A 24499-nucleotide genomic window follows, 5' to 3' on the forward strand; every position below is an offset into this window, starting at 1 on the left:
ATTGGGCATGTCACCATGGCAGCCATTGTCCCAGTATTTTTAGCAGCTGTAAAGCCAGTGCAGGACCAGCACAGAGGTGAGTATAATTACATGGTGTGTGGTGTGTGAGCCCAGCCTCCCATGTGCATCCCCCACCTTGCCCCCATTGTAGAAATCACTCCACCCTGTCTACAGTATATCATCTGTTCAGATCATTGTAGATTACTACAATTATCCAGGGACCCTGCACATCCCCCGGCCTGTGCCACTGAGTGGTATCAAAGCCATGGAGACTTGTAATGGTGGCACTAGATTCTACAGATGACATTCTGGAAGCTAGTCTGGTCTGGGCAGTAGGTTTGAAGATGAATCCTCTGGGGCAGGAATAGTAGAACCAGAGGGGAGAGCGATTTATTCATCTCCACTTATTTATATAATGCCCAATATTCCTTTGGGCTTTATAGAGAATATCTGGGCATTCACATCAGTCCCTGACCCAGTGGAGCTTGCAATCCATAGTTCCTATCACGCACACACTTCCCGCAGCTTTGCTGGGAGGAACCCTTCATCGGAAAATGCCAGGGTGCCGCCTACAAATGCCCCCGGCTCTGAATCACCTTATGAATGTTGACCTTTTGACCATGTTGACCTTTGACCCTGTTACATTTTGACCATGTCATTCTATAGAATGTCAACCTTTTTCTGTCAACTTACTGACTGTCTATCTAGACACTGTAGATTTATCAACGGGATACAATACATGCATACACACAGCAAACATACGCATACCTCCCAACTGTCACGATTACAGCGGGACAGTCCCGATTTTCGGGTCCTGTCCCGCTGTCCCACCCGCGGCAGGCATTGTCCCGCTGCGGGGGGTGGCAGTTGGGAGACCCCCCAATCTAATAGAATAGATGCTGTTAATTAGCATAAGCCGCACCCTCATTTGCATACGCCCGCCCCCTTTTCGCCGCGCGAGTGTCCCTATTTCCCCAACACAGAAGTTGGGAGGTATGCATACGTTATATACACACAGTAGACACACACACAGCATACTTACAAAAAAAGGTTTGCAAGCCTGCTCAAAGGCTTTGCCTGCTCTTAGCCTGCATCGTAAGCATGACAACTGAAGCATGAGTTTGACTGGAGAAAAGTTCTAAAACCATCTCATCTCCTATTTTACAGGTACATGAATCCCATTTTGAACATCTGATGCTTTTCATTTAAAGAACAGTCTGCATTGTGAATTGTTTTGTTACTTGGAGCCTGCAACTTCCCCCTTCCACTAATTAGCCTGTTGAGGAATTTGTGCAAACACCAGCCCCTCCCCCTGTACCAGCTGACCCAAACTTTCCTTTAATATTGGAAATGTTTGCAAGCCTGCTCAAAGGCTTTGCCTGCTCTTAGCCTGCATCGTAAGCATGACAACTGAAGCATGAGTTTGACTGGAGAGAAGTTCTAAAACCATCTCATCTCCTATTTTACAGGTACATGAATCCCATTTTGAACATCTGATGCTTTTCATTTAAAGAACAGTCTGCATTGTGAATTGTTTTGTTACTTGGAGCCTGCAACTTCCCCCTTCCACTAATTAGCCTGTTGAGGAATTTGTGCAAACACCAGCCCCTCCCCCTGTACCAGCTGACCCAAACTTTCCTTTAATATTGGAAATGTTTGCAAGCCTGCTCAAAGGCTTTGCCTGCTCTTAGCCTGCATCGTAAGCATGACAACTGAAGCATGAGTTTGACTGGAGTTTGGACTGGATTTGGACTTCACCCGCACATGGCATCATTTTATTTTTCACCAATTACCATCTCTCTCAGCCTCTAAGCTGATGAAAGCTATGTATTTTCTTTGTTTACTGTCTCTTTACAATGATTTGTACCATGTACCTCTGTAACCACTGTTTGCAAAGCCTGTATGCTGTACCATCACTAGTTGCACACCCTTCCAACAACAAGCTGGCAGGGTGTGCCAGCTTTGGAAGAAAAGTGCTGCATCCGGTCGAACTCATGCTTCAGTTGCCATGAAAATAATATTATTACTGCTGCCTTTGAGCAGCATGATCAAGATGGCGCCGCTGATGGCTGCCTAGGAGCTGTGCAGCTCAGCCAAATATGTTCCCTGTGTGATAACTGTACTGTCTCTCTGCTTGTATTGTTACCTACCTGGCTGTTTCAGCGACCAGTGGCGCCGCTGATGGCTGCCTAGGCGCTGTTCAGCTTGGCGGGTATGTGCTCCCTATGTGATAACTGTACTTAATGCTACCTACCTGGCTGTTTCAGCGACCAGTGGCGCCGCTGATGGCTGCCTAGGCGCTGTTCAGCTTGGCGGGTATGTGCTCCCTATGTGATAACTGTACTTAATGCTACCTACCTGGCTGTTTCAGCGACCAGTGGCGCCGCTGATGGCTGCCTAGGCACTGTTCAGCTTGGCGGGTATGTGCTCCCTATGTGAGAACTGTACTTAATGTTACCTTCCTGGCTGTTGCAGCGACCAGTGGCGCCGCTGATGGCTGCCTAGGCGCTGTGCAGCTCGGCCGGTATGTGTTCCCCACATGTAATGTCTTAATGTAATGTATGTAATTCCTTCACCCCCCACCTTCATCCCTGCTTGATGCTGCACTGTAAATCCACAAAAAATTCCTAGTGTGCGCAAGCACACATGGCCAATAAAGTTGATTCTGATTCTGATTCTGATTCTGAAAACATCTTACATACCACATCACACAAACAGCATATATATAGCATACACACATCATATGCACACAATGACAAACACAGCATAAATACACACAACATATACACATAGAACCCCCCCCATTGGCCAGTATATAACAGATATATCGCATCTGCTGACCACCTGTATGGCCACTGCAATAGTTGTCAGTGATTGACAGCTCTATGGATGAGCACATTTGCATGTCAGTCACAACAGGTTGGGCATCGTGTATAAAGAACATGCTGCACGATCCGTCTGTAGATAAATCTACTGGTGTATTCCCAGCTTAACAATTCATGTTTTCCATATCTTTTCGCTGGAGCACAGGTGAATTCATTGCTGACACATTTTAAAAGGTCCACTGGTGGTTATAATCATTTCTCTTGTGATTCTGTGAGGAAACCTGGAAAACATGCACTGCTGGCACTGTATTTAAGTTACTGTTGCTGCAAATCAGGAACATTATGCAGAGCGATGCAGAGTCCCCTGGTAATAGCGCAATCTGTTACGACACTGGTTATTGTGAAGCGCGGGGTACTACATATTTCCCCTTACATGACCACCGTTGTAAACTCCCCTCCCACACCACATTGACACATGACACATCATAGGTAAGAGTGTCAGCCAAGGCAAGTCGCTCCCATTATGATAACAAAAGCAATGGTATATAATAGGATTACTAGAGCTGACATCACATCATGCAGTCTAAGGGACAGAGCAGAGATGCCGCACATTTCCAGTGGTACCAGCTTCTTCTACCAAGTTTGCTGTGTGTGTAGATTAATCAGTGCACTGAACCAGAGAGCAGCTGCCAGAAAGAAGAGACAGGAGCCTTACTGTGAGGTGGGAGAATGTGAGCTTAGAAAGTGCAGTACTGGTTCTATTCTGTTTGTGAATTTACTATGGTATATTTAACCTTTTCCTGACCACTTATTTATATTATGTAAATGTGTTACGGACCATCTTTAGTGTTAGATATTAATTCTGTATTCCATACATTATCCATTGTACAGTATAAAAGGACCCATGTGTACATTATTGTCTGAGGTCATTACTATGTTCTTCTACCGCTTCCCCAGACTCCCGCACTCAGTCTAATGTTCCGCAGAGTTGGAGATTGTGGATGGCATTTGGAAACTCCCTCTAGAAATCCTGCGTTTGCCGTTGCACATTTATACGTGATGTAGGTGAATTTGCACCATGTTACAGATGCAAATGAGCCACTATTTTAACTGAAAAAAATGTGGCGGCAATCGGGAAAGTGAAAGGTGGAGTTTCGTAAGTGCACATGAAAAAAAAATAACTGGGAATTCCAGATGGAACAATACAGGAGGGGACAGAGTAAGCAAATGTACGAATTTTCCACGATCAAATAGATAACGCTAATTTAAAGACAAAGTACTGCACACAGCCAATGCTTAATTAATAACTATACTGTTGCCTTATTCAGTCATTAACCTCAGGTTACATATCATATCCTTAAGCCCCATACGCACTAGACGAGGAGCTCCGTCAACAGTATCATTATTAATATCATTGGAGCTCTTGGGCAAACGATGCGCATGATATTGATTGTTCATACTGTACTGGACGATATTATATACGATATCACTCAGAAGGGTCAAAATGTGGGATATTGTTTAAAATATTGCGTAGTGTGTATGGGGCTTTAGGCCTATATAGAAAAACAAGTGTTCGGTGCTGAAGAAGGAAAAGGATTTTTATGACACTATGGCCACGGATATCCTGGGGTGAAAGAGCTGCCACCAGGTAACAGGGGCCTCACTGGTTAATTAGTACCCACCGTGGCATGTGACAGCTGAGGAGTAAAAGTAAACCCTAATTTATTCCATGCTTGTTTGCTATCCCACGTCCCGTTGTACTGTGGGGGGTACTTAAGGTGACTGGCAGCTGGCTGTGCCAATGTGATTTACTGATGGAACCATTACTTTATGTACATTGTGCTACAGTTCCAGTTGTGTGTAAGAGGCTGGATAAAAACCAAGATTAAGATAATACAAAAAGATAAGGTAGTTATTGCAGTATTATTATTTATACTGTGAATGCCTGTTAGGGGTGTAATAGGTACAATGACTAGTAACATACTTAGCTTGAGTCATATTACTGTACTTTAATCTGTTGATGCCTATTAATATGCATTTGACTGAGGTCATTGGCCAAGCCATGTAAGATACAGTATTATATGAGTCACCGTCTTGGACTGCATGAATTGCAATTTATATAAGGTCTAAGAAAAGACAGAAGACCACTTTGTCATATACCATCAGCACCATCGAGAGCAAGGAGACTCTGCCATGGAAAGCCTTATATCAGGACATCCCAGGTGCTGCTGATTACACCTGGGATTCTGCTACTGCTCCCAAAATCTGGTCTGGATCCTCCACATTACTTTCATGTAGGGGAATGCTGACTCTGCCACACTATAAAAACCTTTCAATAAGAACAAAATAATGTCATAAATGGATTCACCAAATTATTTATTGATTTGACTGAAAATCAGAGAATTTGCTCTTATGCTGGTTTAATACATATGGTGGACTCGTCGGATCGAGCCAATTCTGGGGTTAGTGGCTCCCCAGTCGGTGTATTTCCGGTACTCCCTGGGTCTCAGGTAATACTGACGTCCCCGGTAGTTGGGCTCCTCATAGAACATCCAGTATCCGTATTGTACATGGGCAGAGTGGATGTCCTGGTAGCGGAACCTCTCATAGACATTGGGACAGTCTTCTGTGAACTCCATCATCTGACCTCGGAAGTCTTCGTTCTCATAGATCCTGATTCTGAATGAGCCCTGGTGCTGGGTAAGAAATGTTCAATATGTCAGTATCATTATTTAGTTTTAAAACTAAGACCAGCAATATCAATAATGTATCCACCTTTAGTCCTATGGAAATAAATGTACTGTAATCATCAAGTGTAGTAATTATGTTCCGGAACATCCTTTTGTATTTTAAGGAGTTGACGTTCCAGGAGACACAGATTGTTAACTATACATAAATCTCACTATGGTCCAGTTCTGGATGTTAGGAAACCTTCATCTAAATAATAGTAAATATGCATAGTTACCTGTGGGCTCAGGCGGATGGATCTGATGGAGTCAGAGGCAGAACTCTGGGAGGCAATGGAGTCATCTGCCGCCGGGCTCCTGCTCCCAAGGGGGCACCTCTCCTCCCCTTCAATTTTGAATCATGTAATTGAAAGCAGTTGATATCGCTAATGTGGCTGATTGGGTTCAAACATAATTTTTGCAAGTTTCACACTCTGTATTAGATCCCATGACCTGTCCGTATGGAGACAGACACCTTACTGATTGAGCTGTTTGGGGGGCACCAAAATTTATCTTGCCTCTGGGCAACTCGGGTGAACTTACGCCACTGGATAGAGTCATTGTACCCCAGCCACTGCTGGAAGTCGGGGTACTCCCCTCTATGCAGGAAGTACTGGTGCCCTCTGTAGTTGGGGTGCTCATACAGGATCCAGTTTCCACTCTCCACACGGATGGAGTTACAGCGCCTGAAGTATGAGGACATGTCCGGGCACTCGGAGTTACACTCATAGGAGCGGCCCTGGAAGTTCCTGTCCTCGTAGAAGATGATCTGTCAGGAAATATATTTGGAGTAAGTGAAGGAAGCACATTGTACTGTATATACTGTACTAGAGCAATTTTGACATGTTCTACAATGTATATTTGCTTTGTCTCTACATAATGGTAATACATGTATGCGCCTTCCCAAGCTTGGGTGGCCATTTTATTTTACTTGGTTCACTAAAAGCATCACTACTTGGCTCCCTTTTGCCATAGATTAATAATCTCCAGATGGTGGAGAGGGAATCAGAGGAGCATATGAAGAGGGTGGTAGAAGGAACCTGTGCAGACGGTGTTCAGAGGTATAGCGCAGATGGGGATGGGAAATGATACGGGGAGGTAGGAGGCAAAGGCACTCATGGGAAAGACTTGCCTGTATTACCGATGACTCATGGGGCCTATGAGGATGTGCTGTGATGATTTCCTGAAGCCTGGTGATTTAGTTTGAGGGAGGAGGGACAAGGAAGCTGATGTGGAATCATCCCTGCAGAGCAACTACTGCAGTACCACTCTTGGCCACTGTGTGCACTATCGAGCACTACCATTCTCTTACTAAACTGTCACTGCCAGGCTCCCTTTTGCCATAGATGAATGTATTATACTCTTTGCTTTCCTCAGTAAATGCTCTTATAAAAACGTTGAAGACCGCATCCATCCAACGGTTCTCGAGATTAGCCGGAACAAACAGGCAGACGCTTACCATGGATAGATATAGATAGATAGATATAGCTGGGATTTAGCAGAAATGTTTTCTGTACCTTTCCCATGTTGTCGGCTGCGATGTGTCCTAACGAGCGGTGTACTCAGTGCCGGAGCTAAGAGGCTTATACACACCAGTTTTCTTATGTAAGCAGAACGTGGAGCAGTGGCAACTTTTTGTCTATTTTTGTCATATAATGACTCATCTTTGTATGTGACAATTGTTCTTGTATGGTCACTGGCATTTCCATGACAAAACATTGCTTAGAAGGTGAAACCCCGGCCTCAGCCAATCCTTTCACAGCCGCAGGTATTGTCCTTGTCACTATGTATTATGTGATGAGAATATTGTTCTAGAGGTTGGTATAATACTGAATATCCGGCACCTGATTTTAGCTCTTCAGACCGTAATGTTCACACTCCATAATGGGCTGTGTCTGCATTTTCATGGATATACAGATACAGCTGCGCTCGTCCTTCCTGCACCACAACCACTTGTGCCTGTTTGGTGCGCCGATGTCACACCCGTTGCGTGGAGACACTACGCCATCACCACTCAATGTGTTTCTATGAGCTGTGGAGCTTATTGTTTTATTTATTTATTAACAGTTTCTTATATAGCGCAGCCTATTCCGTTGCGCTTTACAATATGAGACATTGATACAACAAACTGGAGATTTACAGACAGTCAAAAAGGTATATAGAATTAGAAGCGCACTCATGGGGAAGGGATTGCGCCAATCACCATGTTGTGTCACACGTGGCGATTGGTGTGACAATGATGAGCATGGTTACATCTGTGCGAGTACTTTCATGTTTTTTATTGTTACAAGTATCAATGTGCACAGACAGAGAATGAGAGCAAATGCTGTACACGTGGGTCTGGGCTTGTTCGAAGGGGCCATGGGGTGTGTGTGTGTGTGCAGTTCAGCATTTGAGGGGGTATTTGCACGCTGGGCTGGATCCGATGGGCGGCGGCAGCGACAGGGCAGCCTGTTTTAAAAAGCACAGAAGCCGGTGATGGTCTGGCGGCCACTGGAGGAGGGTAATTAATCATGTATAATGGCACTGGCATAATTATTAATTTGTGACCTCAGTGAAATATTTATATATATAATTTTATATATTTATATATATATATATATATATATATTTATATATGTATATATGTGTGTCTGTGTATGTGTGTATATACAGTACAGTATACATGTACTACTCATTACCCTCCACTATGAAGCAGGGATAAGGGAGGAGAAGTGATACAGTGCCTGGTACTTTATCACCGGCCAATCAGCTCCTTAATGTCCCTTTTTAAACCCAGCCTGTAACAGCCAGGAGCTGATTGGCCGGTGATAAAATACCAGGCACTTTATCACTTCTCCTCGCTTATCCCTGCTACATATATCTACCTCACTATTTGGCATTTAAAACATACAGAATAATAATAAGGGTCACCAAATTGTCTTCTTTTCCCTTTATTTCATTATGGGGGTTATTCAGTAAGGATCTCAAAATCAAAATTTTTCTCTAATGGGCAAAACCATGCTGCACTGCAGGTGGGGCAGATGTAACAGCAGGTCCAGCAGATCATTACCCACAACACTTGGGTGTTGTGGGTAATGACCTGCAGGTCATTACCCACAACACTTCTTAAATGGTTGTTCCTTTTTTTAAATTATTATTTTTTTAAATGCTGCAGCGCGGGGTCCCAGAGCCGGGCTCCTGTACACTGCAGAGACAGAGGCCTCTGACCCGGTTCCAGACGGGAGCAGCGCTAGAAGTGGGGCAGCATATTGACACTTCCCGCCCGCTCCCTACTTCAAACACAGCAGCAGCATTTGGACCCGGCCGCGATATTTCCCTCCCTCCCGCTACTGTAGTGACGGCTCTACCGCTGACAGCCAACGGGAGCCGCACACAAGGAGCTGCACCACAGGAGCCGCACTCTGAGACCCCCGCTGCCCGGCGCTTGACAGCTGCAGCAGGTCAGACTGGTAATGGATGGGGAGAGCTTTCAGCAGTAGATGTCCGACACCTGGACCCGCAGTGAGTGTTGTGTGTGTGTGTGTGTGTGTATGTGTGTGACAGTGAATGCATTCTGTGTGTGACAATAATTTCTATGTGCAATAGTATGTGTGTGACTGAAGTGGGTGCATGCTGTGTGTGTGACACTGGGTGATTGTATAGCGCAGTGTGTGTCTGTCCTGGCACTACACCCCAATTCAAGAGAAAGGGCTGCAGTCAGCGGTGGATGAAAAAACCCCACAGGACTTGGGGTTAGAGAGGAAGACTTCAGTAGGGGGTGAATGGTGGCAATAAGCAGTGAGAAGCGCAGGGGTTGCCACCCCATCCTGTAATGTAGCCAGGTAGCGCCTCTCCTGCTTGCATCCTCTCGCTGAGATGTTCTCGATCTCCCTCTGACACTGAGGGGGAAATTTACCAATATGAAAAACCTAGTTTTTCGTATTGGTTGTTTCCCTACGACTGCATACGACTGTTTAAGTCGTATGCAAAGTCGTGTTCCGGAGGGGGATTTACAAAGCAGTCAGATACGACTGCTTTGTAACCCTCCGATGGTGTAATGATTCGTATTAGCGGCCGTATATACGGCCGCTAATACGAATTATTTCTAGCAGTCTGCACGGATCAAGTCAGATCCGTGCAGGCTGCAAGGTGTAAAAAAAAATAGAAAAATAAATAAATTAAAAAAAAAAACGGCGTGGGGTCCCCCCCACAGCCATAACCAGCACCAGGCTGAAGGAGCCGGGGCCGGTAATTAAAAACCAGGGAACCCGACAAATAGGGGTTCCCCGATTTTTAACAACCAGCCCCAGGCTCCAGGTCCGGGGCTGGTTCCCAAAATACGGGGGACAAAATGACTAGGGGTCCCCCGTATTTTAAGAACCAGCCCCAGGCACAACCAGCCAGCAGGGTAATGTCACAGCCGGGGGACACTTATAATATAAGGTCCCGCGGCCAAAACATTCTCCCTACCGACCAGTCAGCCTGGCCAGGGGCCCTGGGGGAGTGGGGACCCCCCCAATGAAGGGGTCCCCCCCCTCCAGGACTTACCTGACCAGGCTGAAGCCTGGTGCTGTCCTCGATGCCCCTGGGCGGTGGGCATCGAGCTGATAAATGTTGTAAAAAATAGATAAACCATTGTTTTTTACTGTGGCACTACAAGTGCCAGCAAGCCTCCCCAGCAAGCTGGGACTTGGAGAACCACAAGTCCCAGCCTGCTGGGCATTAAAGGGCCCGCTGGCACTTGTAGTTCTACAGTTAAAAAAATAGTGCACAAAACACACTGACACACTTTTAAAATAAAACTTTATTACACACAAAGCCCACACATACTAATACTTACCTATCTTCTTCCCATAGGTCGCCCTGATGTCCTGTGTCGGCGTCTTCTGGTCCTGTGTCGTCTTCTTCCTCCATGTCGACGTCGCTGTCGGCGATGGTGTCCCCGTCCGGATCCGAAGAAATCCATTTGGGAAGCTGTGGAAGGAAACCATACTCACCTGTCCCAGCGCGACGTAGTCCAGGTAAGGTCTTTGCAAAAAAATAAACCGAAAACCCCGAAACCAAACCGGACACGACGGAGACGCACGGTGTGTTTGTTTACATCGTGCGGCTCCGCCCCCGAATGCCGCTATTGGCCGCTAGGCCGCAAGGCGGCCAATAGCGGCATTCGGGAGGCGGAGCCGCACGATGTAAACAAACACACCGTGCGTCTCCGTCGTGTCCGGTTTGGTTTCGGGGTTTTCGGTTTATTTTTTTGCAAAGACCTTACCTGGACTACGTCGCGCTGGGACAGGTGAGTATGGTTTCCTTCCACAGCTTCCCAAATGGATTTCTTCGGATCCGGACGGGGACACCATCGCCGACAGCGACGTCGACATGGAGGAAGAAGACGACACAGGACCAGAAGACGCCGACACAGGACATCAGGGCTACCTACGGAGAGAAGATAGGTAAGTATTAGTGTGTGTGGGCTTTGTGTGTAATAAAGTTTTATTTTAAAAGTGTGTCAGTGTGTTTTGTGCACTATTTTTTTAACTGTAGAACTACAAGTGCCAGCGGGCCCTTTAATGCCCAGCAGGCTGGGACTTGTGGTTCTCCAAGTCCCAGCTTGCTGGGGAGGCTTGCTGGCACTTGTAGTGCCACAGTAAAAAACAATGGTTTATCTATTTTTTACAACATTTATCAGCTCGATGCCCACCGCCCAGGGGCATCGAGGACAGCACCAGGCTTCAGCCTGGTCAGGTAAGTCCTGGAGGGGGGGGACCCCTTCATTGGGGGGGTCCCCACTCCCCCAGGGCCCCTGGCCAGGCTGACTGGTCGGTAGGGAGAATGTTTTGGCCGCGGGACCTTATATTATAAGTGTCCCCCGGCTGTGACATTACCCTGCCGGCTGGTTGTGCCTGGGGCTGGTTCTTAAAATACGGGGGACCCCTAGTCATTTTGTCCCCCGTATTTTGGGAACCAGCCCCGGACCTGGAGCCTGGGGCTGGTTGTTAAAAATCGGGGAACCCCTATTTGTCGGGTTCCCTGGTTTTTAATTACCGGCCCCGGCTCCTTCAGCCTGGTGCTGGTTATGGCTGTGGGGGGGACCCCACGCCGTTTTTTTTTTTAAATTATTTATTTTTTCTATTTTTTTACACTGCAGCCTGCACGGATCTGACTGACTGACTAAAACGCAAATAGAACAGGAAAATGGTGTTCTATTTTCCTGTCGTATTTGCGTGGGTGTTTCACACCACTAAGCAGCCGTATTGTCAGTACGGCTGCTTAGTAAATCAGAAACCACCATTCTTTTGAATGGTGATTTCTGTCGTATCCTATCGATGGTGTAGGGCATTCGTATTTGTAACTACAAATACGAATGTTCCATCTTTAGGACTACGAATTGTTGTATTTTTGGGATTGTAAATCCCGAAAATACAAATTCGTAAAAAAAAGGTGTATTTCTCCCTACGAATACACCTTTTTTCTACGAATCCATTTTGGTAAATGTCCCCCTGACTGTCTACTTCCCTCTCCCTGGTACACACTATATCCCCTTTCAATCTGTCTATTCCTTTTTCTCCCTCTAACACTATCTTGCGCCCCTCTTTCTTTCTCCCTCCCTCTCTGACACTAACTCCAGCTCATACCCCTCCCTCTCTTTTGCATTGTAGTGACAATAGCAGGGGGGGGGGGGACTTTCTAGACTTAGCTATGGGGCCCAGAAAGGTCTAGTTACGCCCCTGGCCATTGCCCTGCGTACTGATAAGAAAGACCAAGGACCGCTCTGTCCTATACCAACACACACAACATATTTTCCTATTTGTCAGCAGACCAATGTTTAGTATAAGGCTTTCTATAAAATAAATAGACATAAATAGAATGTAATAAGAGTATTCATCAAATTATTTATTGCAGAAATACATTTTCTGCTCTTTAATTATGAATGGTGGACACGTCGGAAGGAGCCAATTCTGGGGCTGGTGGCTCCCCAGTCGGTGTATTTCCGGTACTCCCCGGGTCTCAGGTAGTACTGACGTCCCCGGTAGTTGGGCTCATCGTAGAACATCCAGTATCCGTCTTGTACATGGGCAGATGGAATATCATTGTAGCGGAACCTCTCGTAGACATGAGGACAGTCTTCTGTGAATTCCGTCATCTGACCTTGGAAGTTGTCCTGATCATAGATCTTTATTCTGGATGATCCCTGGTACTGGGATAAAAAGATTCCAGAAATCAATATCATTATGTATTTCTAAATACTATCTCTATTCTTGGTTCTGATACAGACTTGATTGCATGGGAGCTAGGGTGGCCAATCACAGGATCAGAATCGGTGAGATCCTGGGATTTGCCCCCAAAATGGGATTTCAATCCTGGGATTTCGCTCAGACGCTGCACGGCTGTTTGTGTCCTGGCATGCGGCCTACACAGCATGACCTATGACCCAATCACGCTATGCAAGCTGCACCGCTGTGCCTCCGCCGCTGGGAACCCTCCACCATAGACCTCTCCTGGCCGCACACAAGCATCTCTGATGTCACACTGGCCACCTCCTTCCACTCTCCTGCCGCCTGCCCAGCCTTACTGCTTCCCCGATAAGTAAATGTGGGGGACAGGGGGCAGTTTTTTCTTTTAGAGATGCCAATCCCGGGATCCCGAGAATCCCGGGATAGAGCATTTTTTAATTCCGATTCTTGGGATTGAAAAAAATGCCCCAGGATTGGCATCCCTAATGGCAGCGAATTTGGTGCGGCCAGTGATCAGATAGACACCTCTGCGCTATAGTGATATTCCACCTTAGGAATTAATGTGCTCGCTGTGCGAATACAGGTGTACACTAGGGAAGACTTCACAGCTGAGCGATTATGTCCAAAACCATTCGTAAGACGCTCACCATCGATTTATTTATCCACTGAATTTACGGTATCCGGTCCACCAATAATGGTCAACAGGGAGTAGATCGACACCTAAAAATGCTCAACATATTCTAGGTCGACAAAAGGTTAACATATGAATGAATACGGTCGACACATGGAAAGGTAGACACTAAACTGTAGTTACCATGCTCTTGACCATTCCTCTAATCTACCTAGATCATCAATCATTTGTTTTACCCCTCCTGGTGTGTCTACCCTGTTGCATACCTTTGTATAATCTGCAAAAAGGCACATTTTACCCTCAATTCCATTTGCAATATCACCAATAAAGATATTGAAAAGCACTGGTCCAAGTACAGATCCCTGGGGTACTCCACTTGTAACCTTTCCCTCCTGTGACTGTACCCCGTTTACTACAACTCTGTTTTCTGTCCTGCAACCACGCTCTTATCCATTCAACTATCTTAGAATCCAATCCCAAGCTTTCAAGTTTATTTTTTATTTTTTAAATTGATTATTTATTTATACAAAAAAGCAAATCAGCACACAATTATATGACAGTTTGTTAATACATTTTCCCCACAATTAATCACATACATTCCCTCCCACCCCCAGACAATACAGACATACATACATTTGGCCCATATTACACTTTAGTTCACATTTTTCTTAGTGATCCTTTCATTAGACATAAGACAAGGTATTACACACGCCCATCATTCTCCTGGCATAGTGGCATTTCCTAGTTATTACTCCCTCTTTTCTATATATAATTGAGACCCCTTTAGTTCAGATATGTGAGGAGTCGGTTTGGTCACAGCTTCTTTTCTTTAGACATTCGGTCACTTTTGACCCTGCATGTTATCTTATATGGTGGGAACCAAAAGAGGGTAAAGTACGTATAGGATCTTATATACCAGTCCATGGCGAGGTCTTAAAAATATAAGTCTCAAGTAGGGCAGTTTCAAGTTTATTTAACAGTCTGCGATGTGGGACAGTGTCAAAAGCTTTACTAAAGTCTAGATAAGCTACATCTACAGCCCCACCTTGATCTATTACTTTAGTTACCCAGTCAAAAAAAGTCAATGAGATTTGTTTGACATGATCTTCCCCCAGTAAACCCATGCTGTGTTGGATCCTGTAAGTTGCTGGTTTTGAGATATTCTACAGCTCTTTGATTTAAGAGTATTTTCACCAATTTCCCTACTACTGATGTAAGGCTCACTGGTCGATAGTTGCTTACCTCTTCCTTGCTTCCACTTTTGTGCAGTGGGACTACATTCGCTGTTTTCCAGTACTCTGGGATTACTCCAGTAGCTAGTGACTGGTTGAATAATTCTGTTAATGGTTTTACCAGCTCCCCTTTAAGCTCTTTTAGTATCCTTGGATGTATCCCATCCGGCCCCATTGATTTATCCACTTTCAGTTTTGAGAGATCTGTGAGGACTTTCTCCTCTGTAAATGTACTTGTCTCTCCCTCAGTTTTCTGACTATACTTGCAACTTAACTGTGGCCCCTTCCCCTTTCTTTCAGCAGTGAATACTGAGCAGAAATAATTATTAATATGATCTGCTATTACATTGTCCCCCTCAAGAAAACTTCCACTCTCTGTCTTTAGTCTTATTACTCCCCTTTTTGTTTTTTTCCTTTCACTTATATACCTAAAAAAGTTTTCCCCCTTTACCCACTGACTGGGCCATTTTCTCTTCAGCCTGTGCTTTTGCACATCTGATTACCTTCTTAGCCTCCTTCTGTCTAACAAGATACACCTCTTTGTCCTCATTCTTCTGCGTCTGCTTAAAATTCTTTATGCGCAACATATTCCACATGAATTCGATGATTTTCAAGAAGGCTCAGTTTGTTAACCCTTTCAGTGCCAAGGGAATTTGTCAAAATAGGTGTGAAAATTGCCAAACAAACCTTTCTATTAAACCCTTTGAGTGCCAACGTTGCTGTGGGAGATCCTCAAAATATACACTAACAATGCCAGCGCCGCTCATAGAGACTCACTTTTTTTGGGTGCAATATTTAACTAAACTTCTATTAATTGACTTGGCTGCATTTGTATTAATTTATACTAAAAGAACAGTCGCTGTGAGCGGCGCTGGCATGGTTAGAGGATATTTTGAGGATCTCTCGCAGCAATATTGGCACTTAAAGGGTTCATTTCCCAAAAGTCGAACTTTGGTCAGGTGTTGGATGTTAGGTGATCCTCATCATTGTACAGTAGTTACCTGGGGACTAAGGCGGATGGATCTGATGGAGTCATTGTAGCCCAACCACTGCTGGAAGTCGGGGTACTCTCCCCTCCTCAGGAGGTACTGGTGCCCCCTGTAGTTGGGCTGCTCATACAGGATCCAGTTTCCACTCTCCACCCGGATGGAGTTACAGCGCCTGAAGTATGAGGACATGTCTGGGCACTCGGAGTTACACTCATAGGAGCGGCCCTGGAAGTTCCTGTCCTCGTAGAAGATGATCTGTCAGGATATATTTACAGTAAGTTAAGGAAACACATTGTATATACTAGCGTAGTGTATGCGTAGTGTAGTGTATGTATAGTGTAGTGTATGTATAGTGTAGGTAGTGTATGTATAGTGTATGTATAGTGTAGTGCAGTGGTTCCCAAACTGTGTGCCGTGTCTCCCTGGGGTGCCTTGGGACACTTGCAGGCGTGCCACGAGTTGGTGGTCCTGGCCCAATTCAAATTATTTATGGACAAATGGCGGCTGCCAATCATAAAATATGTGTATAAACAGAAGCAAATCTTGTCCTTTACCACATAACCAGTGCCAGATTAAGCCTTCAGGGGGCCTGGGGCACTCTAGACAGGAGGCCCCCTTGCACTTGTCATTACTGGCCGCAAACTGCATGGGAGAATATTATACTGTCAAAACACAGAGTAAAGGCAGTGTAAATTTGGTCAATGGGTAACTGCAGGGGGAGATTAATATATATATATATATATATATATATACCACATGAAAAGCCTATGTTTGTCCCTCTGCACCTTACTCTGTAGGACTGTAGGAGACCTCACAGGCTCTGTGCTGCCTCTGATTAAAAACCCTCCCATGACTAGGCTGCTGCTGCTGTCCTCCATGGGCCTGAGAAGCATGTAATGAGCTCCACCAATCAGAGCTCAACACAAACCTCTCAGCCTCTGCCCTCTTGTGCAAAGTGTCAGCTCCCAGTAATGCACTGCACACTTGGGCAGTCAGTGTGCCTTGGCACCCAATGCTCAGCAATATTAATCATTGTCACATTGGCAATAAGGTGAAACTGCAGCACTTCCCCACTCCCATGCATAAAACCTTAAGCTAAAAAAAAAAAACTAATAAAAAAAAAAAAATTACATGCCAACCACAGGGGGCCCCTAAAAAGTTCTGATACTCTAGGGTGCCGTGATTCAAAAAAGATTAGGAACCCCTGGTGTAGTGTATGTATAGTGTATTGTATGTATAGTGTAGTGAATGTATAGTGTATGTATAGTGTAGTGTATGTATAATGTATGTATAATGTATATATAGTGTAGTGTATGTATAGTGTAGTGTATGTGTAGTGTAGTGTATGTATAGTGTATGTATAGTGTATTGTATGTATAGTGTATGTATAGTGTAGTGTATGTATAGTGTATATATAGTGTAGTGTATGTATTATGTATATATAGTGTAGTGTATATATAGTGTAGTGTATGTATAGTGTAGTGTATGTATAGTGTAGTGTATGTATAGTGTATATATAGTGTAGTGTATGTATTATGTATGTATAATGTATATTTAGTGTATTGTATATATAGTGTAGTGTATGTATAGTGTAGTGTATGTGTAGTGTATGTATAGTGTAGTGTATGCATAGTGTAGTGTATGTGTAGTGTAGTGTATGTGTAGTGTATGTATAGTGTATTGTATGTATACACAGATTGTGACAAACTGTTACAATGTATGACATAAGCAGAAATGTAATATATTTCTGTACCTTTCCCATGTTGTCGGCTGCGATGTGTCCTAACGAGCGGTGTACTCAGTGCCGGAGGTAAGAGGCTTATATACACCAGTTTTCTTATGTAAGCAGAACGTGGAGCAGTGGCAACTTTTTGTCTATTTTTGTCATATAATGACTCATCTTTGTATGTGACAATTGTTCTTGTATGGTCACTGGCATTTCCATGACAAAACATTGCTTAGAAGGTGAAACCCCAGCCTCAGCCAATCCTTTCACAGCTGCAGGTATTGTCCAGGGGATTGTGTAAAATAAGAATGTTATTACAGAGGTTGTGTTAATGCTGACCCAGCTACACCTGATCTTTGCCCCGTGAGTTTCCCAGCGCCCCCTGCTCACACTCTACAATGAGCTGCGTCTGCCTTTGTGGAATACAGTATATGAAAAAGCGCAAGCCCCAAGGGATATTTCTAATATCCTGCCCAGTGGCGTAACTAAAACTTTTGCGCCCCCCCGCCGGGACAATTTCACCGCCCCCCCCCCGGGACAATTTTGCAGCTGCCCCCCCCCCGTTAAAGGACCCCCCCGGGAGCTGGCAGGGGGGTCCGTGCGGCGCGGAGGTACCTGTATTAAAGGAGAGCCTGGAGGTCCCTGCGCCGCCTAGTATGATGCTGCCGGGGTCCCTGCGCCGCTGAGTATGATGCTGCCGGGGTCCCTGCAGTGAAGTGGAAATAACGCGCTATCTCCAGCGGAGATAGCGCGTTATTTCCACTTCACTGCAGGGACCCCGGCAGCATCATACTCAGCGCCGCAGGCGCAGGGACCTCCAGGCTCTCCCTTAAACAGGTACCACCGCGCCGCACAGACACCCCTGCCAGCTCCCGCTGCACCCACATGCAGTGGGGAGCTGGCGGAGATCCACCAGCGCCCGCAGCCCCCCGGCGCCTCCCCGCCACCGCGGGGGCTGCGGCCTAATTGTTACGCCACTGATCCTGCCTGTAATGTTAGGTACAGTAACAGCACAGAGATAGAAGTATAGCAGTTACTAAACGGAGGTGTGTTGCAGCTGCGCTGGGTTTGCAGTTTAGATGGCCGCTGCGGGATTTACCCTGGGTATACTACTGGATACCCTATACATAAGTATACATGCAAGGAAAAAAGGGGTTAAAAACTGTCCAAAATGGCGCTGATGTTGTTCCCAAATGTCTGTGTTTGTATAAAACACCAAATAGTCACACAAATAAAAAGTCACAGAATTGTCACCAAAAGATGCTTCCACAGATGGTGGGCTCCTCAGAGGGTTAAATCCTCCAACAGCAAGGCTCTCCCAAGTTGTATGAAACGACACAAAAGCCAAAAATAGTGCATAACTTTTAAAACATGTAATTTAATAAAGATGTGCACTTACAATTTTTGCAGAATAAAAGGCATATAAATATAAAACGCTCAGGGCAAAGCTGGAGTGCGGCAAGGATGGTCCAAGTGACAGTATTCCACCAGGTCCGGATACTGGGGTAAACTGAGAAGCTTGTATAACAGCACACACAGCGTCCGTGAGGTATCAATCAGGTAAAACACGCCAAATGCATTTCGGACACTAGGTCCTTCCTCAGTGGCGCGCTACTGAGGAAGGACCTAGTGTCCGAAATGCATTTGGCGTGTTTTACCTGATTGATACCTCACGGACGCTGTGTGTGCTGTTATACAAGCTTCTCAGTTTACCCCAGTATCCGGACCTGGTGGAATACTGTCACTTGGACCATCCTTGCCGCACTCCAGCTTTGCCCTGAGCGTTTTATATTTATATGCCTTTTATTCTGCAAAAATTGTAAGTGCACATCTTTATTAAATTACATGTTTTAAAAGTTATGCACTATTTTTGGCTTTTGTGTCGTTTCATACAACTTGGGAGAGCCTTGCTGTTGGAGGATTTAACCCTCTGAGGAGCCCACCATCTGTGGAAGCATCTTTTGGTGACAATTCTGTGACTTTTTATTTGTGTGACTATTTGGTGTTTTATACAAACACAGACATTTGGGAACAACATCAGCGCCATTTTGGACAGTTTTTAACCCCTTTTTTCCTTGTATGTGTATACCCGGTGGTCGTTGAATGACACCTTAAAACTGTTTTACTGGCTGCTTTTGTGTCGTGCGCACTCAATCACTTAGCCCTTTTTTCGATAAGTATACATGCAAAAAAGAAAAGTGTGGGTATATCCTGCGCTGGTCTTCACTGCTTAATGTTAGTGGGTGTGTAACAAAAGGGATAATTGACACAATGTGTATGTAAATAAAATAAATCCTTTTATTTATACTTTATAAAAGATCAAAGAAAGAGTACTGAGTATAGGAATATATGAATTATAATATTAGTGATAGATTAGAAAGTCCTAATACCGGTATACAACAAACAACTTAGACAGACTCACATAAAACATATATTGCACCGCCCCTTTGTGGGCGTTACTAGTGCTTAAAATGAATAAAGTCTCAATGGATAATCCGGAGTTTTGCACAGTCACTTGGTTTTTTAGCAACAAATTTGCTTACCAGGAGTTGGTTTTCAGTGTTCAGTGCGTATGGGGGTTCCAGGGATACGATCTGTGTCTGCCGGCAGACTTCTTACCTCCACTCGTAGCAGCGGTCCGTGCGGCTTGCTGTGTGGGGAGAGATCGATTACTCTGAGATCGACGCGTTTCGCCTGTATCACAGGCTTCCTCGGGATAAAGCAGAGTGCACTGAAAACCAACTCCTGGTAAGCAAATTTGTTGCTAAAAAACCAAGTGACTGTGCAAAACTCCGGATTATCCATTGAGACTTTATTCATTTTAAGCACTAGTAACGCCCACAAAGGGGCGGTGCAATATATGTTTTATGTGAGTCTGTCTAAGTTGTTTGTTGTATACCGGTATTAGGACTTTCTAATCTATCACTAATATTATAATTCATATATTCCTATACTCAGTACTCTTTCTTTGATCTTTTATAAAGTATAAATAAAAGGATTTATTTTATTTACATACACATTGTGTCAATTATCCCTTTTGTTACACACCCACTAACATTAAGCAGTGAAGACCAGCGCAGGATATACCCACACTTTTCTTTTTTATAGAAGTATAGCAGAGCTTAATAATCAGGAACAAGTGAATGATTGTAAAAATGCAATGTAATAGTATTATACAGTTGTCAAAAACACAATTCATAAAACACACACAGTTTAAACCACCACATAAAAATGTAAAAGGCTCAAAATCTTTGCTAATTCATATTAGGTCTGGACTGTGTCCAGTGCCGGTGCACGGCACCCTAGTGTCCCAGGCGAGGGGGAAGGGGGAAGCTCCTATGCTCACCCGCCCCTCGGGGTGTGTGTGTTCTCCGATTCAGCCGCTGTAGAGGGGGGGTGCCAGTAATTGCGGCGGCAGGCCACCGCTGCGTTCCGACGGGGTGAGGGGTTAGCAGGGGGTGTCGGGTGATGCGCCGCGTGATGCGATGGCAGGCCGCCGCGCCATTTTCCGGGACGGGGTGGGTTGGGTGATGCGGCATCTGCCACTAAGTATCTTCAGGGGTAGGGAGGGGGATCGGCTGATGCAGTGGCACCCACCTAGTCAATCTGGAGGAGAGGGGGGTTGCGGCCGCCGCTGGTGCCACTCACCTCCATGGAGGGGACTTGCTGCAAACTGGCACCCTCCAGTGGCCCTGACTGTGTCCCAAATATACTCTTTATTAGGGATGGATTTAGACCTCATAAGGCCACAGTTTTGGGCCCTATGGGTTGTTGAAAATCCTGTGGATAAGGTTCAGAAGCTTTTGGGTTAAATAAATGAATGTTTGAGCAAGTATGAGGTCAGATTTAGGTTCCTTTTATTTTGGGGGCATATGCATCCTGATAGGGAGGGTTTTTAGCCACAATCAGACTGCATCACACCATTGGCCTTTCCTGCTAGATTAAGGACGATTTAAGAGTTTGGTCATAAATTTTGGTAAATTTTAATTGAGAAGTTTTATAGCCCTGAAGGCAAATGTACAATTCCAGCCTTACGTTCTTTTCTCATGTGGCCGGAGATCCCTATTAGGGCTTTGATACCAAGCTGAATGTGTTGTGCCCTGGCCTAAATTTTGGCTTGTTCATAGTTTTACAGTTAATCTACTTTTATCAGAGCTGTTTCCGATAATTGTAGCATTTGAGTTGTGGGCGAGAATGTTGTCTAGCTGGAACATTGTGTTCCGATGTGACAATATGTACGTGGTCCATGCCATTGATAATCCCCAATCTTTAAACCGTTTGAAGCATTTAGTTCTAAAATGATTAAAGTTTAATAGAAACACGGGCCTGGGATTGGCTAATAGGATAGTAGACGCCTTGTCTGCGAATTGGTTCCAGGCAACTGAGTCCCGTGGGTTATGTTACCTGCATTACTGTATGTTTGGCGGATTATAAGGTTGGCATAATGGAATTGGCATTAAAATCGTTGGCACTGGCTACCATTCATGTGAGAGATATATCAGAATAGGTGCGAGAATAAAGCTCCAGACCATTATTTGATGGCTTCTGTGTGGGGCCATTACCGTTGCGGTGGGACTAATGGTGCCCATACAATTTGTGCTGATTTTGTCCGATTCCAACAGATCAGGTCAAGAAACCGGATGTTTTTGACATCCCATCCGACCCAATGCGCGGTCCTGTGCACATCAGGTCGGACTCCCCGTCCGCCCAGAGCAGGCAAATCTGCGTTCCCAGGGGAACAAAAGCAAGAAATGTGCCAGCTCTGGCTGTACCAATATATAGTGGTGTATATTACCATCCAATGCTTTCTGGTAGAGTTTGTAGGCCAGAACAAGGTGATAAAAGAGTCCTGAATTTCCCTTAATGAGGGCTCAAACCTCCCTATTGGGCGTCTTCTCCTTATAAGCTGGAACGATTAGGAACAATGCAGATATCCCAAATAATTTTGATGGTCCAGGTAAGTCAGGAGAATTGTGGACGTCAGCGGGAGGATGGACAAATCACTTGGTAGATTGGATGGATGGGTCAGCAATCATTCGGTAAGCTCAACGCGTTTCCCCGGATGTTCTCTGTCCGGCTTCCTCAGGAGCAATCACACTTGCTCCTGAGGAAGCCGGACAGACAGCCGGTTTGAGCCTTCATTAAGGGAAATTCAGGACTCTTTTATCTCCTTGTTCTGGCCTACAAACTCTACCAGAAAGCATCGGATGGTAACATACACTACACTACTAATCATCTAAAAACAAGCCATTGATATGGATCTCCCAATCACACATCTAATATGCCTGTGATATCTTCATTTGCTCATCGCCATTATATGTGTTTCTAAGACATATATATTTTTTACATGTAGTTACTTTTTTTATATACTTGTATGTTTTAATATTAAATTGCTTTTTAAATTGAGAACCGTCTTTTCTATATATTGGTACAGCCAGTGCTGGCACATTTCTTGCTTTTGAATCTTACTAATTATTTGGGTTTAACAACCCAGTGCCAGCAGCTGTTGATAGCGCACCACTCCATTTTCCTTTTTTTCCTTTCGTTCCCAGGGGAACATCCAGCATTTTAATATAAATTCCCATAAAATATTGGGTGTTCCCCTGCTCCAGCCCTCTGTTGTCCCCCGCCCACCCCCTCTGCAGCGGACTGACCTCCGAGTGTGAGACTCGCTGAAGCCGCTTGCTCCGGGGTTTTCACAAGGGCATAAACGCAGAAGCGCATTGACAAACCCTAAACATCTGGGAAGTGGAAGGATTTGCCCCCCTACGAGTCTGAGTCAGATACTGTGGCTGAAGATACCTGGGGGCCACCCAAAGGGGTTAGATTATCTTTTTAGCGCTCCTCCCCTCTGTGGCTGATTCCAAGCAGGGAGCACTAGAATTTACGTTTGCATTTTTGGGGCATTTAGAATCAGCGAGCTCGTTGCCTCCAGTAAGCAGTCGGTGGAAACCAGTTTACTGTTTAAACATTTTTGTTGGGAGATGGGGTAGTTCATTGTTTCCAAAACTGACCACTTTGGGCGGGTATTCTGGGTCTCTCCAAAAGCGCAAGTTGACGGGGAGATAATGTAACACCCTGCTAAGCAGTATATTAGGCCTGTCACTGTGAATTCCCCAGCAGCCTCGGGAACTGCTTCCGAGGTCAGGAGAAGGTCACATGACCAGTGTCAGGTGGTAGGAAAGCCAGCATCGATATATAAAATAACATTACAGGAGCAAGGATTTACATTGTGGCAGGGAAGTGCACATGGCGGTACAGTGAGACAACAAAATGCCTCCGCTTGTAATAACAATAACTGAGGTGCGCAGAGAAAATTAATTATTTAACAGCAACTACAGTGCACCAGGGAGTATAGACAGTCAGCGTGCTTGGATTGCTATAAGTAAATGGTCACCATCTCTCCATAGGACATGAATCTCAGAAAGTATTTTAGTGTAAACTGGATACTCTTTCTGGAAAACAAAAATACAGTAACTTGATGTGCACCAACATATTTGGCCATGCTCATAGACTTAGAGTATTTAAGTTTTGTAGGGGTTGTTTTGCTAAAATAACTTCAAAGCTTTACTATTGAAGGTCATTTAAGGTTCACCTTCAAGATGGTAACTTAGTTGGTACTGTACATTACATTTACTTAGTAACAAAATTAGGGTTAGCTTTAGATTTTAAATACCATATATACTCGAGTATAAGTCGACCCGAATATAAGCCGAGGCACCTAATTTGACAACAAAAAACTGGGAAAACTTATTGACTCAAGTGGGACCCTCACTCGAGTATAAGCCGAGGGGGGATTTTTCCGCATAAAAATTTTCTGAAAAAGTAGGCTTATACTCGAGTACAGTGGCGTAGCTACGTTTTGGGCGCCCCCCCGCCGTTAGGTGGGAGGGCGCCCCCCCCCCTCGCCCCCCCCCCCTCGCCGCCCCGCCGAGCACCCCTACCCCGCCGAGCACCCTTACCCCGCCGCCCATGCATTGCAAACCCTCCCTCAATCCCCCGCAGCGCAGACTTACCTATCGCGCTGGTCCCGGCGGCTCCGTTCTTCTGCTGAGGACCACCAGAAAATGGCCGCCCCCATACAGCAGACAGTTTCAGATAACTGTGTGCTATATGGGGGCGGCCATTTTCTGGTGGTCCTCAGCAGAAGAACGGA

General features: G+C 45.1%; 2 protein-coding genes across 2 annotated transcripts; both read right to left on the reverse strand.

Annotated features, from left to right (window-relative positions):
- Nucleotides 1-5245: 5245 nt before the first annotated feature.
- Nucleotides 5246-7077, reverse strand: LOC146019590 (gamma-crystallin-3-like). Its single transcript, XM_083152086.1, has 4 exons — nucleotides 7069-7077; nucleotides 6100-6320; nucleotides 5791-5812; nucleotides 5246-5515 (listed from the first exon to the last, which is right to left on the reverse strand). The coding sequence occupies exons 1-4, from the start codon at nucleotides 7075-7077 to the stop codon at nucleotides 5246-5248; spliced, it is 522 nt and encodes a 173-aa protein (XP_083008212.1).
- A 5378-nt stretch (nucleotides 7078-12455) lies between these two features.
- Nucleotides 12456-17379, reverse strand: LOC146021256 (gamma-crystallin-3-like). Its single transcript, XM_083155049.1, has 3 exons — nucleotides 17371-17379; nucleotides 15630-15872; nucleotides 12456-12728 (listed from the first exon to the last, which is right to left on the reverse strand). The coding sequence occupies exons 1-3, from the start codon at nucleotides 17377-17379 to the stop codon at nucleotides 12456-12458; spliced, it is 525 nt and encodes a 174-aa protein (XP_083011175.1).
- Nucleotides 17380-24499: the final 7120 nt, after the last annotated feature.

Source organism: Crinia signifera, chromosome 7 (assembly GCF_055691185.1).
Source record: "Crinia signifera chromosome 7, ASM5569118v1, whole genome shotgun sequence".
In the NCBI taxonomy this organism is placed as follows: Eukaryota; Metazoa; Chordata; class Amphibia; order Anura; family Myobatrachidae; genus Crinia; species Crinia signifera.

Coding starts and splice junctions, on each gene's coding strand:
- LOC146021256 (XM_083155049.1), bottom strand. Junction 12,729..15,629: donor CCATCCGCCTTAGTCCCCAG/GTAACTACTGTA, acceptor TTTTTATCCCAG/TACCAGGGATCATCCAGAAT.
- LOC146019590 (XM_083152086.1), bottom strand. Junction 5,813..6,099: donor GGGTACAATGACTCTATCCA/GTGGCGTAAGTT, acceptor TGACTCCATCAG/ATCCATCCGCCTGAGCCCAC. Junction 5,516..5,790: donor CCATCCGCCTGAGCCCACAG/GTAACTATGCAT, acceptor ACCCAGCACCAG/GGCTCATTCAGAATCAGGAT.